Source organism: Chelonia mydas, chromosome 9 (genome assembly GCF_015237465.2).
Source record: "Chelonia mydas isolate rCheMyd1 chromosome 9, rCheMyd1.pri.v2, whole genome shotgun sequence".
NCBI lineage: Eukaryota > Metazoa > Chordata > Testudines > Cheloniidae > Chelonia > Chelonia mydas.
The window spans coordinates 487,820-504,775 of NC_057855.1; the positions used below are offsets into that span (position 1 = coordinate 487,820).

The window sequence follows — 16,956 nt, forward strand, 5'->3', positions numbered from 1 at the left end:
CAGCAACCTCCCATGATCTTGAAAGAGCAGGCCTGGATGGTTGGGAAGCGTCCATGGGGGCGCTGTTGCCAAGTCCATGAACATGTTGAACCAATGGCATTTTGGGATGTATAAGTAGGGGCATTGCCAGCAGATCGAGGGACGTGATCGTTCCCCTCTATTCGACATTGGTGAGGCCTCACCTGGAGTACTGTGTCCAGTTTTGGGCCCCACACTACAAGAAGGATGTGGAAAAATTGGAAAGAGTCCAGCGGAGGGCAACAAAAATGATTAGGGGACTGGAACACATGACTTATGAGGAGAGGCTGAGGGAACTGGGGATGTTTAGTCTACGGAAGAGAAGAATGAGGGGGGATTTGATAGCTGCTTTCAACTACCTGAAAGGGGGTTCCAAAGAGGATGGATCTAGACTGTTCTCAGTGGTAGCAGATGACAGAACAAGGAGTAATGGTCTCAAGTTGCAGTGGGGGAGATTTAGGTTGGATATTAGGAAAAACTTTTTCACTAGGAGGGTGGTGAAACACTGGAATGGGTTACCTAGGGAGGTGGTGGAATCTCCTTCCTTAGAAGTTTTTACGGTCAGGCTTCACAAAGCCCTGGCTGGGATGATTTAATTGGGGATTGGTCCTGCTTTGAGCAGGGGGTTGGACTAGATGACCTCCTGAGGTCCCTTCCAACCCTGATATTCTATGATTCTATGATTCAATGCTGGGAGAAACATGACAACTCTGCCCTTGTCCCTCTTGATCTTCCGGAGGGCCCCCGCTGATGAGCAGGATTGCAGGAAGGCATACATCAGGTCGGCTGTTCAAGACAGTAGAAAAGCATTGGAAAGCGATCTGCTGTCGAGCCCTTGAAGGGAGCAGAACCGGTGGCACTTCCTGGTCTGCCTGGTGGAAAACAGATCCACTTGGGGAGTTCCCCACCTTTGGAAGATCATTTTGACGACCTCCGAGTGGAGGGACCACTCGTGATGAGAAAAAAATGACCTGCTGAGGCGATCCGCCAGCATGTTTTGGATGCCAGTTTTCATAGTCGTAGCTTGCGAAGAGGGCGGAGTAATTAGCAATTCTGAACTGCAGAGTGGAGGAGGTATAAACCTTGTAGCCCAGAAGGTCAAGCCGTTTGAGTCCTTGTCTTGTGGAGTGGTCCAGTATTGTGGCTGTTTTGTTCTGTGCATCGCTGCAACCACCGCAAAAGAGTTGGGTTGTGGATGGGAAAATAAGAATTCTACGTCCTTAGCAGGTACATAATATTTACGTTCAGCCTTTTTACATGTCGGTGGGTTGGAGGCAGGGGTCTGCCATAGAGTGTCAGCAGGTTCCAAGAGGGCTTTGTTTATGGGTAGTGCGATCTTTGAGGGAGCAGACGGTTGGAGGCTTTTGAGGAGTCTGTATTGTGTCTCCAGCACTTCCTTTAATGGAATGTCCTGGCTGAGTGCCACCCTCTTGAAAAGTTCCTGGAACTGCTTAAAATCGTCCACGTTCTGTGGAGGTGGAGAGCTTCATCTGCAGGTGAAAGGTTCATAGCCCACATCTTCAAGGGGGGGGTTCAGGAGCTCTAGATGTAGCTGGAGATAGAGGTGCAGAGCAGACTTGTGGTCTGGTGGAGGGTCCAAGAGAAGGAGTGGCAGGAGGGGCCGACCAAGGGTACCACTGAGGCCAGTGCATAGGGTAGGAAAAGTGGGGCCGCGTCCATGGGGGGACAAAGTAGGGAAACTGAGGCTGGTTCTTGTGAGGTGCCATGCCTTAAAATGGGTATGGTTCTGGTGTGGGTGGAAATTTAGGCAGGGAAAACTCTGCCTGCTGCTGCATGTCATTCTCACTGTCAGTGAGGGCGGCCAGGTTGGTTGGTGAGAGCGACTGTTCAAAGAGTGAACGCTCGGTGCCTAGGAGAGTCAGGTTCTGGGGCCATGGAGATATCAGCCTGATTTAAAACTGTTGCTGCTCCGTGGGCTGCAGTGCTGTGGGTCCTGGAGCATGAGCCAAAGTCTGCAGCAATTTTGCCTTAGCCTTAGTGGGCACCAATGGCTGTTTATAGGCACCCTGCGGGGGTTCCGCGTCTGCTGCAGGGATCATCGTCAGGCTCAGTGCCGATATTCTTGTCGGCACAAGGGTGGAACGCGCCACCTGTACCAGGTCCATCCTTGGTGCCGGCGGGACCAGTGCCGAAGAGAGATGCCCGCTGTGGGAGGTCTGGGAATAGCTAATTGTTGCTACTTATACTTCCTTTTTTAAATGAAAATAAATACATTCACTTTCCAATTTACTGAAAAGAGCCAATCTTAATTCATGCAGTTCATGTAGCTGTTATAATAAGGGATGCAGACATCCTCTGTTGTAGCAACACCACCTAGTGGCTGAGCTCTCTGAAAATGCATTGACATCAATTACATTGAAGTCAAATTACTCTAATCAATTTTTCTACCCTAGCGGTTTTCAGTATTTTCAATATTTCTACAAGAGAAATGTTTCAGGACTCTCCTCCCATCAAGCCATAGAGAAGGAAGAGTGCTTGCAACTCCGCAGCTCCTGCTTTGAAAACCCATATTCAAGTTATTTTTCTTTCTTGGGGAGTAGGGACTATTCCAGTATTTTTCCACCATATTAATTACAATAGTTTGAATAGCTGCCACCACAAAGAAAAAGATTTTGCAAAGAAAAAAGTATAGAAATGTTTTCTAGTTAATTTTTCTCTGCTTCCTGCCATTGCTTTGCAGATACTCCTATTTCCTCCAGTGCTTCTCCTGTAACCCAGATAAGTTTTTTCAAAAGCAAGGGAAGTCTGCATTACATGCATGCACCTTGTTAAATAGTGTCTAATGTACCCTCTCTCCTCCTTGGACCTCCGTAATTCATTCAAGCAATAAGGTCCTTTGGCCACTGAGATGAAAGACACCAGCTCTCTATTACAGGAAGAATTGGCCCTCAGAACTAAAAACTTGTGAAGGGCTCAAGGGTGCTATGAGGTTCTCCCTGACCTCAGGAAACTCAAGTGTTCTTCCAGCTTCCCTCAAAGAAGAGAAGTTGGCCTCACAAGATTGTAAGTCTTCATTATCCATGTTTGAAAGAGGTTTTCAAAGACACAGAAAGGCAGTTAGCTGCAAAACTCCTATTAAAAGGCTCCTAACTCCCCTTCAGGACCTCCCCCTTCTGTCCTTCCTTTTAGGTTTCTTTGTAGCAGTTGTTTTTAAAACCATTGCCACTATACCCAAATTAAAGAATCTGGCAAACAAATGGACAGTGGAGGTTTTGAGAACTGACAGCAGTTCACCTTGTGTGAAGTATGCCCATCCACACATATCTTCTCAATCATCATATCTCAGCAGAGGGGGATGGAGCATGTTGACCCAGCTGAAGCCATTCTTGCTACCAGAACAGTTGGGTCCATGCTTGGGTGTTCTGTTACAAGGACTGATTGGTGTCCAAGCTGAGGATCTGACAAGATGGCCTTCTTTTCCTCAGACGCAGAGGAGTCCATCCCAGCACAGGGATAATAATCAGTGCTCACTCTTTCAACAGTATGACTGCATATAAAGCAAACTGAACCCTTAATGATTGGAATCAGTGGAATTTTATCTAGGGGACTGATTTATTTATTTATTTATTTGCTATTTCTGAAGCTTTTCTCTGTTATTTTAGTTATAAAGAAACTGGATGCTGCTCAATCTGCCTCTGAAGAAGCAGAGAAAAAACAAAGCAACAGAGTTGGGAGCACAGGTAACCAAAACATGTTGAAAATCACTATTCAGTACAGTAGAACACCAAAGTTACGAACTGACCGGTCAACACCTCATTTGGAACCGGAAGTATGCAATCAGGCAGCAGCAGAGACAAGACGGAAAAATAAAAAAAAACGCAAATACATGTGCTAAATGAAACTACTAAAAAATAAAGGGAAAGTTTATAAAAGATTTGACAATGTAAGGAAAGTGTTTCCGTGCTTGTTTCATTTAAATTAAGATGCTTAAAAACAGCATTTTTCTTCTGCATAGTAAAGTTTCAAAGTTGTATTAATTCAATGTTTAGTTGTAAACTTTTGAAAGAACAATCATAACGTATTGTTCAGAGTTACGAACATTTCATAGTTACGAATAACCTCCATTCTCGAGGTGTTCATAACTCTGAGGTTCTACTGTAATTGGCTCCCATGCCTGTAATGCTGAATGACAGTGAAAAACAGATGTTACGAACTGGTGCCCAGAACACACGACAGCCACCCATCTCACTCCATCCATGCTTACCTAAATTCCCTGGCATAAAAATCTTCCAAAAAGAACTGGGAACTCACTTTAACTAAATGCTAGCATATATTTGAAGAGCAGAGCCTGTGGTACAAATTTAGCACACCTCAAAATTTCACAAAGTTCCCTACAGATGTACTGAAAATGCTCACCTAAGACAGTATGTGCTCCTTATACTAACTTCTCCTCCATCTCAGATTTTCTTACATTTCAAATGAATTTCAGAGTACAGCTTACATTATGTAGTCCACCATGAGTGCAGGGGACTGGACTAATTGACGTCTCAAGGTTGGGGCTCAGTGGGGGGAGGGGGGACTCCTGATCCAGGGGGTGAGGCTCGGTGAGGTAGGAGGTCAGGTGGGCTCGGTGGGGGGTTCTGGGTGTGGCGGGCTCCTGATGTGGGGTTGTGGGGGGGGGGGGGGCGGTCACTGTGCAGGGAGCTGCTACACCTGTCTGCCCAATCCAGATGCCCCTGCACACAACCCCCTCCCCCCCACCCCCCAGAACACTCCCCCCGCCCCCGCACCCAGACCCCCTTCCACCAAGCTTCCTCTCCCTCCACCTCCCCACGGTGCAAAGCTTCCTGCAGCTAGGGCAAGTTTATGGGGGTTGATCTGAGTCAGCCCTGCCTGCTCTGTGCAGGGAAGGAGGAGGGGGAAATCTATCTCCATCCTCCTCTCCCACCCCAGCTGGGACTAACGCCCCGGGGCATTAGTGGTGCATGCTGGTGCATCCACAGACTCCCCCTCCCCCCAGTAATTTACCTCTTCCCTCACTGCCCAAACAGATATGTCTGAGCTGCCGGGGAGGGGTGAGTGAGTGAGCACTGGTGCAGCTCCTCTTTGCTTCCCCACAGAAACCATTTCCTGCAAGGAAGCAAAGAGAATCTATGGGGGGAGAGCATTTTTCTGCTCCGCTGCAGTGACACAGATTTCCCATAGGAGTAATATTAGTAGAAATACTGTCTCACAGGATTATCTCCTCTCCTGTTTGTGATCACACAGCTCATTTCCCCTCCATTTCTAATTGTATAACTTCCATGGGGCAACTACAGCAATTGCTTACTTTTCCAGGTAATAATTACAATGTTTTTCCATATTTTCAGCTGTCTTTATAATCATAGAATATCAGGGCTGGAAGGGACCTCAGGAGGTCATCTAGTCCAACCCCCGCTCAAAGCAGGACCAATCCCCAACTAAATCATCCCAGCTAGGGCTTTGTCAAGCCTGACCTTAAAAATATCTCAGGAAGGAGATTCCACCACCTCCCTAGGTAACGCATTCCAGTGTTTCACCACCCTCCTAGTGAAAAAGGTTTTCCTATTATCCAACCTAAACCTCCCCCACTGCAACTTGAGACCATTACTCCTCGTTCTGTCATCTGCTACCACTGAGAACAGTCTAGATCCATCCTCTTTGGAACCCCCTTTCAGGTAGTTGAAAGCAGCTGTCAGATCCCCCCTCATTCTTCTCTTCTGCAGACTAAATCATCCCAGTTCCTTCAGCCTTTCCTCATGAATCACAGAATCATAGAATATCAGGGTTGCAAGGGACCTCAGAAGGTCATCTAGTCCAACCCCCTGCTCGAAGCAGGACCAAGTCCCAGTTAAATCATCCCAGCCAGGGCTTTGTCAAGCCTGACCTTAAAACTTCCAAGGAAGGAGATTCTACCACCTCCCTAGGTAACGCATTCCAGTGTTTCACCACCCTCTTAGTGAAAAAGTTTTTCCTAATATCCAATCTAAACCTCCCCCACTGCAACTTGAGACCATTACTCCTCGTTCTGTCATCTGCTACCACTGAGAACAGTCTAGATCCATCCTCTTTGGAACCCCCTTTCAGGTAGTTGAAAGCAGCTATCAAATCCCCCCTCATTCTTCTCTTCCGCAGACTAAACAATCCCAGTTCCCTCAGTCTCTCCTCATAAGTCATGTGTTTCAGGCCCCTAACCATTTTTGTTGCCCTCCACTGGATGTTTTCCAATTTTTCCACATCCTTCTTGTAGTGTGGGGCCCAAAACTGGACACAGTACTCCAGATGAGGCCTCACCAGTGTCGAATAGAGGGGAACGATCACGTCCCTCGATCTGCTCGCTATGCCCCTACTTATACATCCCAAAATGCCATTGGCCTTCTTGGCAACAAGGGCACACTGCTGACTCATATCCAGCTTCTCGTCCACTGTCACCCCTAGGTCCTTTTCCGCAGAACTGCTGCCTAGCCATTCGGTCCCTAGTCTGTAGCGGTGCATTGGATTCTTCCATCCTAAGTGTAGGACCCTGCACTTATCCTTATTGAACCTCATCAGATTTCTTTTGGCCCAATCCTCCAATTTGTCTAGGTCCTTCTGTATCCTATCCCTCCCCTCCAGCGTATCTACCACTCCTCCCAGTTTAGTATCATCCGCAAATTTGCTGAGAGTGCAATCCACACCATCCTCCAGATCATTTATGAAGATATTGAACAAAACCGGCCCCAGGACCGACCCCTGGGGCACTCCACTTGATACCGGCTGCCAACTAGACATGGAGCCATTGATCACTACCCGTTGAGCCCGACAATCTAGCCAGCTTTCTACCCACCTTATAGTGCACTCATCCAGCCCATACTTCCTTAACTTGCTGACAAGAATACTGTGGGAGACCGTGTCAAAAGCTTTGCTAAAGTCAAGAAACAATACATCCACTGCTTTCCCTTCATCCACAGAACCAGTAATCTCATCATAAAAGGCGATTAGATTAGTCAGGCATGACCTTCCCTTGGTGAATCCATGCTGACTGTTCCTGATCACTTTCCTCTCATGTAAGTGCTTCAGGATTGATTCTTTGAGGACCTGCTCCATGATTTTTCCAGGGACTGAGGTGAGGCTGACTGGCCTGTAGTTCCCAGGATCCTCCTTCTTCCCTTTTTTAAAGATTGGCACTACATTAGCTTTTTTCCAGTCATCCGGGACTTCCCCCGTTCGCCACGAGTTTTCAAAGATAATGGCCAAGGGCTCTGCAATCACAGCCGCCAATTCCTTCAGCACTCTCGGATGCAACTCGTCCGGCCCCATGGACTTGTGCACGTCCAGCTTTTCTAAATAGTCCCTAACCACCTCTATCTCCACAGAGGGCTGGCCATCTCTTCCCCATTTTGTGATGCCCAGCGCAGCAGTCTGGGAGCTGACCTTGTTAGTGAAAACAGAGGCAAAAAAAGCATTGAGTACATTAGCTTTTTCCACATCCTCTGTCACTAGGTTGCCTCCCTCATTCAGTAAGGGGCCCACACTTTCCTTGGCTTTCTTCTTGTTGCCAACATACCTGCAGAAACCCTTCTTGTTACTCTTGACATCTCTTGCTAGCTGCAGCTCCAGGGGCGATTTGGCCCTCCTGATATCTTTCCTACATGCCCGAGCAATATTTTTATACTCTTCCCTGGTCATATGTCCAACCTTCCACTTCTTGTAAGCTTCTTTTTTATGTTTAAGATCCGCTAGGATTTCACCATTAAGCCAAGCTGGTCGCCTGCCATATTTACTATTCTTCCGACTCATCGGGATGGTTTGTCCCTGTAACCTCAACAGGGATTCCTTGAAATACAGCCAGCTCTCCTGGACTCCCTTCCTCTTCATGTTAGTCCCCCAGGGGATCCCGGCCATCTGTTCCCTGAGGGAGTCGAAGTCTGCTTTCCTGAAGTCCAGGGTCCGTATCCTGCTGCTTACCTTTCTTCCCTGCGTCAGGATCCTGAACTCAACCAACTCATGGTCACTGCCTCCCAGATTCCCATCCACTTTTGCTTCCCCCACTAATTCTACCCGGTTTGTGAGCAGCAGGTCAAGAAAAGCACCCCCCCTAGTTGGCTCCCCTAGCACTAGTACATTAGCTTTTTCCACATCCTCTGTCACTAGATCTTTAAAGAGATGAGTTCGATCTTTTAAGCATGCTGCTTCCTTTTGCTCTTCATTTCATCTCCCTTCCCATCTTTTCTCACCTGTAAATGGGCAGAGCCAGCACCATGTCACCAGCTGCTCCAGACTTAAGAAACTTTAATACGGCTATTAGCCAGGATGGGTAAGGAATGGTGTCCCTAGCCTCTGTTTGTCAGAGGGTGGAGATGGATGGCAGGAGAGAGATCACTAGATCATTACCTGTTAGGTTCACTCCCTCTGGGGCACTTGGCATTGGCCACTGTCGGTAGACAGGATACTGGGCTGGATGGACCTTTGGTCTGACCCAGTATGGCCGTTCTTAACAGAACTATTTCAAATTAAGCAAACGCACATGACCCAACACTCACATTGAGTTCTCTACTCCAAACAATATCTGAAATACATATTCTCTATGATGAGAGTCATTTTTATCATATTTAGTGTGAATATGGTTCTTGATGCAACTTTATAGTGACAAATCTGGGATTGTTTTGCTCTTCATTTACATCTGTTTGACTCACAGGTGTTAATTTGGGTAGATAATTTTTGAAATGTTCCCTGATGAAAGGTCTCATTCTTGCAGGATGCAGAAGAGGCTGGACACATGACATGCATAGTTAGCACAAAGGGGGTTAGTGAAATGGGAGAAAAAAGTAGCTCTCCTATGCTAACCAAGAGTTCACATCAAGAAGTTTCCTAGAATAGACAGGGCCACTGATTGAAAGAACGGATAATCCTGATTAAATTGGGAGTGCAGCCTATAGCTAGATGAAACTCAGGGGCACAAATCTAGTCCAGATTCAGAATATTCTTATAAATTTTTGAATGCATCTCTTTTTGGTGTCAAATTAATATACATTTTTAAGATAGTTAACTAGGCTCATGTAACACATGTATGAATGGCAAGGGCAAAAGCAAACACTCAGCTGACAAGCTGTTCAAACGATGGGTGTCACAACCACATGGAATACCACTGGTTTGCTTGTAAACTAAGATTCTCAAATATCTAGCCTCTTTATCCTGCAAAATAGATACCTCTAATTATGCTGTGACTCCAAGTACCAAGAAACAGGAAAAAAGTCTATAAGTCCCTCCGCCATAAAAAGGATGATCCATCCATCACCTCTGCTGTTGAAAAATAGATAAGGAATGTCGAAGTATAGACATACCCTATGAAGTTATAATTCGGAAGCTTCCACTGAAACCATTAATAATCATGTAAAACGATCTCTTTTTGAACTGGATACTCTTATATGAGATTAAATAGATCTCTGAATCCTTAAACCTCCTTCACTGAACACTCAGTTTCACCTTAAATCATAGACTCACAGAAATGTAAGGCTGGAAGGTATCTCAAGAGATCATCTAGTTCAGTCCCCCACACTCAGGCAGGACAAATTAAACCTATACCACTAAGTTACCTGTAAGCTGTGCGCAGACACCTGTAAGCCACGCAGCAGACTATTTAGTACTGCACAGGCACTCAGGGAACCCGCCCAAGGACCTGCCGCAGCCAAGGAGCGGCCGGGGGAGGGGTGCCCCTTCCCCAGCCCCAACTCTGCTGAGGCGTAGCCCAGACCCAGACCCACCGTGGATGGAGTACCTGGACCTGCTGGGGCGGAGCAGCCCAGGCCCAGCCTTATCATAGAACCATAGAATCACAGAAGATTAGGGTTGGACGAGACCTCAGGAGGTCATCTAGTCCAAACCCCCCTGCTCAAAGCAGGACCAATCCCCAACTAAATCATCCCAGCTAGGGCTTTGTCAAGCCAGGCCTTAAAAACCTCTGAGGAAGGAGATTCCACCACCTCCCTAGGTAACCCATTCCAGTGCTTCACCACCCTCCTTCTGAAATAGTGTTTCCTAATATCCAACCTTAACCTCCCACACTGCAACTTAAGACCATTGCTCCTTGTTCTGTCATCTGCCACTACTGAGAACAGCCGAGCTCCATCCTCTTTGGAACCCCCCTTCAGGTAATTGAAGGCTGCTATCAAATCCCCCCTCTTCTCTTCTGCAGACTGAACAAGCCCAGTTTCCTCAACCTCTCCTCTTAAGTCATGTGCCCCAGCCCCCTAATCATTTTCGTTGCCCTCTGCTGGACTCTCTCCAATTTGTCTACATCCCTCCTGTAGTGGAGGGACCAAAACTGGATGCAGTACTCCAGGTGTGGCCTCACCAGTGCCGAATATAGGGGAATAATCACTTCCCTCGATCTGCTGGCAATGATCCTACTAATACAGCCCAATGTGCCATTGGATCAGGCCCAGCCTTGGCCAGGACAGCCCGGCCCGGCCCAGCCCCCTGGACGTGCTGGGGCAGCGCAGGTGGACTGTCCCGGGACCAGCCACAGGCAGCTCGGCCCCATTCGGCCCCAGGCATGGCTGGGGCTGCTCTCCCCCGGCATGCTGGAGCTGGGGGAGGGGTTCCTATCCTGCAGGGTCCTTACTGTAATGACAACCTCACTACCGTAGCTCATCTCGGGGCCAAACCCTCTCAGACTACTGTATACTACATTGCTAAATTCTAGTTAAATTTCAAACGATAGAACAGGCTAGTTACCTTCAGTGGACACGAAGAACAATTGATCACGGTCCTCTTTATCAAAGCCCTTAACATATTTGAAAACTAATCATGACCCCTTTCAGTCTTCTTTTCTCAAGACTAAGCATGCCCACTTTTTTTAAACCTGCTCTCCGAGGTCAGATTTTCTAAATCTTTTATCATTTTCATTGCTCTCCTCTGGACTTTCCAATTTGTCCACATCTTTCCTAAAATATTGCACCCAGAACTGGACACAGTAATCCAGCTGAGGCCTGACCAGTGCTAAGTAGGTTGGGACAATTACGTCCTGCGTCTTACAAACACTTCTGCTAATACACCCCAGATGATATTAGCCTTTTTCACATACTGCAGCACATTGTTGACTCATTCAACTGCGATCCACTAAAACCCCCAGATCCTTTTCAGCAGTACTACCGATTCCCCATTTTGTACTTGTGCATTTGATTTTTCCTTCCCAAATGTCATACTTTGCACTTGTTTTTATTGAATTTCATCTTGATTTCAGACCAATTCTCTAATACATCAAGGCCATTTTGAAATCTAGTCCTGGCCTCCACAGTGCTATCAACTGCTCCCAACTTGGTGCCATCCATAAGCTTTATAAGCATACTCTCCAGCCCATTATGCAAGTTATTAATAAAAATACTGACTAGTACCAGACTCAGAACCAACCCCTGAGGAACCCCACTAGACACATCCCCCCCAGTTTGACAGTGAACTATTAATAACAATAGTCCTCAACCCACGGCCCGCATGCGGTCCAATTAGCACAAAGCTGCAGCCCCGCTGTATGCTAAAGGCTGCCCAAGTGTCAACTGCAGCAGGATCTAGGGTCCTGGCTGCCCAGCCCGGTGGGGTCCAGGGTCGAGAGTCAGAGCTGCTGCCTGGTCCCATACAACAAGGTCCAGGTCGGGGCTGCCACCCGGCCCCACACAACAGGCTCCAGGTTGTGGTTGGGGCTGCAGCACAGCCCTTCACAGCTGGGTCCAGGTTCGGGCTGCCGCCCAGCTGCCCTACCAACCAGCCCGGTGCCCTACCAACCAGCCCCATGCCCAGGACTCCGCTCCTGGCCTCACTCTGTTGAGGGGTCTCTGGGTGGGGGAGGGCATAAGGGTCTGTGGGAGGGCTTGGGGAGACACTGTGGTTCTCAACCTGTGGCCCAGGTAACACATTCATAGATATTAAGGTCGGAAGGAACCACCATGATTATCTAGTCCGACCTCCTGCACAATGCAGACCACAGAATCTCACCCACCCACTCCTGCGATAAACCTCTAACCTATGTCTGAGCTACTGAAGCCCTCAAATCATGGTTTAAAGACTTCAAGGAGCAGAGAATCCTCCAGCAAGTGACCTGTGCCCCATGCTACAGAGGAAGGCGAAAAACCTCCAGGGCCTCTTCCAATCTGCCCTGGAGGAAAATTCCTTCCCGACCCCAAATATGGCGATCAACTGAACCCTGAGCATATGGGCAAGATTCACCAGCCAGATCCCAGGAAAGAATTCTCTGTAGTAACTCAGATCCCACCCCATCTAACATCCCATCACAGGCCATTGGGCCTATTTACCATGAATATTTAAAGATCAATTAGAATATTTAAAGATCATTGCATCCCACAATGATAAATAAGTTGAGAACCACTGATTATGAAGTGAGCTGTAGCTCACGAAAGCTTATGCTCAAATAAATTGGTTAGTCTCTAAGGTGCCACAAGTACTCCTTTTCTTTTTACTCTTGAGTACACTTTCAACCAGTTGTGAACTCATCTTTTAGTAATTTCATCTAGACCACATTGCCCTAGTTTGCTTATGAGAATGTCTCGTGGGACTGCGTCAAAAGCCTTATTAAAAAAATCAAGATACATCACATCCATAACTTCCACACACTCCAGTAGGCCAGGAAATTTGATTGATTTGTCATGATCTGCTGGACTATTCCATATAACCCTATTATAGGTTTAATAATTTCTTCCAGTATCTTTCCAGATATCAAAAGTTAGACTGTCTGAGCAGTCACATTTAATTTAGAAGCAAGTGACATATAAAATATTATTCTTTTTTTAACTTCTAAACTAGCTGTTGCTGTCAGACTACTGAAGGAGCAAATTCTCTACATTGCTACACTTATCAATAGCAGATTGCACTTGCCACAAAATTGAGAGCCATTTTCTCAATTTTTTTTCTTTTAAACCCAGCGGGGTTTTGTAAAATGGAAAAAGACTTAGGTGGATTAGGAACATGATGACTTTTTAATCAGTATTAAATAAGCTCTTAAACCAAATTTTGTACTTGGATTTTCCTAAATTTCCCCTTTCATATGTTTTTCTAAGATGATTGATATGACTCAGATTAGGTTATCCATATCTGTCTTTGTAACTAAGATAAACTGCTCCTTGTTAAGCAAAAAAACCCCACCTGGGCAAGTTGACAAGGCTGCTCTTCCTCCTCTGAAACTGATATGCTTCTTCACAGAAAAAAAGCCTCCGCTCTACTTAGACAACTAAATATATCTTGCATGCCTCAGCTCTTCACAAAGCCCACTACACTGAGCCATATATTTTGTTCAAGGTTATAGCAATGCATGGTACAGTGCAATAAAATCTACTTTTCACAGGGACTGGTTTTATGACCGTCTGCAGTATCACTATGAAGAAAGAGCGAAGTATGATTATGCAACACAGACAAGCCATGTTCATATCTAACAGTACATTCTCAAACTGTTTAGAAGAGGAAGGTACATCTAAAGTTCTGAATGCATTCAGTTTTGACAGTTCAAACACAGTAACTTTGCTGTTAAAGAGACACTGCTCCTATCAGAATGATAACATGCAACATTTTTATGCCCCTTCCCTGCACCAGTTTTACAACATCCTTTTAAAAATGTGGACACCTGAACCACACATAGTACTCCAGTACTAGTTTCACCAATGCCATATAAAAAGGTAAAATCACCTCCTTACTCATACTGACTACTCACCGTTCATATCTAAGGATTGCATAATAGTCCTTTTTGCCACAGCACCATGATGGCTGCTCATTTTCAGTTTCCTGCCCATTATGATCTCTAAATCCTTTTCAAGTCACTAGTTTCCATGCTACTCCCGCATTCTGTAGGTACAGTCCGCATTCTCTGTTCCTACATACACAACTTCGCATTTGACTGTATTAAAATACCATTTTGTTTGAAAGGACCCTGCTTAGCAATTGATCGAGATCACTCTGTGCTACTGCCCTCTTCTCAGCATTATTAACCATGTGCCAATCTTTGCACAACCCACAAATTTTATGAGCAATGATTTTATATTTACTTGCACAACATTGATAAAAACATTGAACAGCATCAGACCTAGAACTGATTCCTAGGGAAACTCACTAGAAACACTCCCATTCAACGATGATTTTCCCATGACAACTGCTTTTTGAGATCTGTCAGTTAGCCAGTTTTGATCCTTTTAACATGTGTTTACTGATGTTTTGTTTTTTAATAATTTTTTCACTCCACATGTTATGTTACTAAGTCAAATACCTTACAAACGTCTAAGTATATTTCCACTGAATGAATCCAATGAAGTGAGCTATAGCTCACAAAAGCTTATGCTCAAATAAATTTGTTAGTCTCTAAGGTGCCACAAGTACTCCTTTTCTTACTTCAACATAGTTACCTTTATCAACTGAATCTGTAATCTCTTTAAAAAAAGAGGTTTGTCAAACAAGACCTATTTTCCAAAATACCGTAAGTTTGTTAAAGCAATAATTCATTGCCTCAAACACCTATTTAAAATAGTTTACATTAAAAAAAATCCCTACCTTTACTGGTGAAATGTGACAGTGGGAAACAAATCCATGTATATTTTCAATCTGTGATAGGTTCTTCTCTGATACATGAACCAACTCTGGACCAGTCACCTCACTGGTAACGTGTGAAGAGCTATGCTCCTGTGAAGGTGTATCTTCATCCTGACACCGATATTTCTGTAGAATATACAAAAATTTCATTTTAAATATTAGCCCCATACAGATGGTTACACAAACGAAAGAATTCTTAGGAAAATTACTGTGGTAGATAGAGTAGGCGTGCTCTGGTGCCAATTCCACTATTCAGAGATCAAAGTACATTAAATTCAAAGGAATACCATCAACTTAAACATCATGTCTAAATGTTTTATCTACTACTGTTACAAGCAACCTCTAAAATTCCTGTAACCAAAGACCAGTTTGTTTTCTTTGTGTATTTGACAGCAATTTGCATATAAGTAAATTTCACTATCTCCCTGGCATAGTCAGTTTCCCCCTTATTTGTGAAATCTTTCACACAGCAAAAAAGGATTGAAAAATATTTTTAATATACGAAAATGATCATAACACAAAAATCAACAGGGGATTCAGATATTGGGATAGTAACAAACTACTTTTAATTCTTTTTTTAGAACTCGGTAGATTTCAAATTCATGATGTTCATTTAATGTTAAACATTTTTAGATTAAAACATAGTGGAAGGATAACTATTCTAGCCTTCATCTTCTCAAAATACATTTTTCCATGAAGACTACAAACTTTAGCCTTCCCAGCAGAAAAACAAATTCATACATGCACTGCAAAAAATATTCTAAGCCCTCAATAATACTTACAAACCAAAGCAAACACATTATCTTGTTGCCATTATTCTTGTCCTCCCTTCCTCCCAGGTTTTAATCATTTATTTTAGATAATAAACTTTTCAGGTCATGAAATCTGTCTTTCAGTTACCCACTTGAACCACAGACATTTATGATACTAAATAATAGTGCTAAATTGTATCTCCCAGACTTTTTCTAAGTCAGCAACAAATAAGTATACTTTTGTTTTCAAATTTTTCACGCAAATGAAGCACTAAGGAAAGCTGAACAAATAAATCCTATATATTCACAGACTGGTACAGCACTAATGCAAGCTTATTTAGTGCCCTACTGAAATGTCTCAGCATTACCATGGAACGACTACAACTCAGTTGCCCACTTTAGTCTTGGCTTCTCTGCCAAGGCTCCGAATAAAGATGACTATTAGCCCTAAGTGTAATCGTGGGTTTTAGAAATGGACAAACCACCAATTCATTTCCCCACTTACCATTCAGAATGAATGGTAGCAACTTTCTCACTACTTACCTGGCCAGGATGTTAACCAGTGGCTTAAATATAAAGAAGTTATTTCCAGTTTCCTGAACTGTAAGTCCCCAAAAAGTCTACTTTTCACCATGCTTTTGAGTTTCTTTTGTCACAGAAAGTTGTCATTTTGCTAATTTTCTAGACTAAGTACATTTGTCTAATATGACTTAGTCATGTGTCCATAAGAAGCACTTCAAACAAACTGCCATTTTGAGTTTGCCAAACTTAACACTCTTACAAAAGTGAATATGTGTATCTGTTTTACCCGATTACAATGAAAGCTTAGCAAGGACTAATGTTTCTTCTGTCCACCACGTTAAACTAACGTGAAAAATTAAACTTTCTAAGTTCCTTATAAGCAAAATAAGCATTAAACGTTGTTTCTACTATAAACAAGGTCTATTTCCAATTAAAACGAGGCTAAACATTTTTCAAATAAATTGTAAATGTCCAAATAATAGATACTTTAGTTTCTTAAAAATCTACAATAGTTGTATTAGGATTATATTTTTGAAAAGCCATTACAGCTATAAACTTGAGAGTACCTGAAAATAATATACCACAGAGAGAGGAAATAAAAGCCTCACACCACACACACAACTAACTGGATCTTTCAGTACAGCAGCCAGTTTCAAATTATCAATTTTTAACTTTAAAATTCATTTCCAAGAATTAGCAATAGCATCAGAAAATATTGGAATTTCCCTCTTACACAGCCACACATGAAAAACACCCAAGCAACATCTTACCCTCACTACTGTCCTTCATGTGATAATGAAAAAGATTCTAATATTTCATGTCTACAAAGTTTACTAGATGCATAAATTAAATTAGGAAAGCAATAAAAAACAAAAAACTGACTCAACTGATCAATACATAAGTTACCACGTATGACAGAGTTTAAATGTTCAAAAAAAATTTTCTACGGACTTCTCCATACAGAACAGAACACCAGCCATACTGGGTCAGACCAAAGGTTCATCTAGCCCAGTATCCTGTCTTCCAATAATGGCCAATGCCAGGTGCCCCAGAAAGAATGAAGAGAACAGGTAATCATCACGTCAGTGATCCATCCCATCGCCCATTCCCAGCTTCTGGC

The 16,956-nt window shown here is 44.1% G+C and overlaps 1 protein-coding gene across 30 annotated transcripts in view; it reads right to left on the bottom strand.

The window, feature by feature from the left end:
* Nucleotides 1-16,956, bottom strand: part of DLG1 (discs large MAGUK scaffold protein 1) — a 428,647-nt gene that overhangs the window by 311,094 nt on the left and 100,597 nt on the right. For 28 of the 30 annotated variants that reach the window (XM_037909596.2, XM_037909589.2, XM_037909587.2 and 25 more), the window contains exon 4: nucleotides 14,524-14,688. The exons of 1 other annotated variant lie outside the window; for it this stretch is intronic. In XM_037909596.2, coding sequence (XP_037765524.1) covers nucleotides 14,524-14,688 — 165 coding nt within the window. Of the gene's footprint in view, nucleotides 1-14,523; nucleotides 14,689-16,956 lie in introns of those variants that run through there. One more of the 30 variants, XM_037909608.2, reaches the window with a different exon arrangement.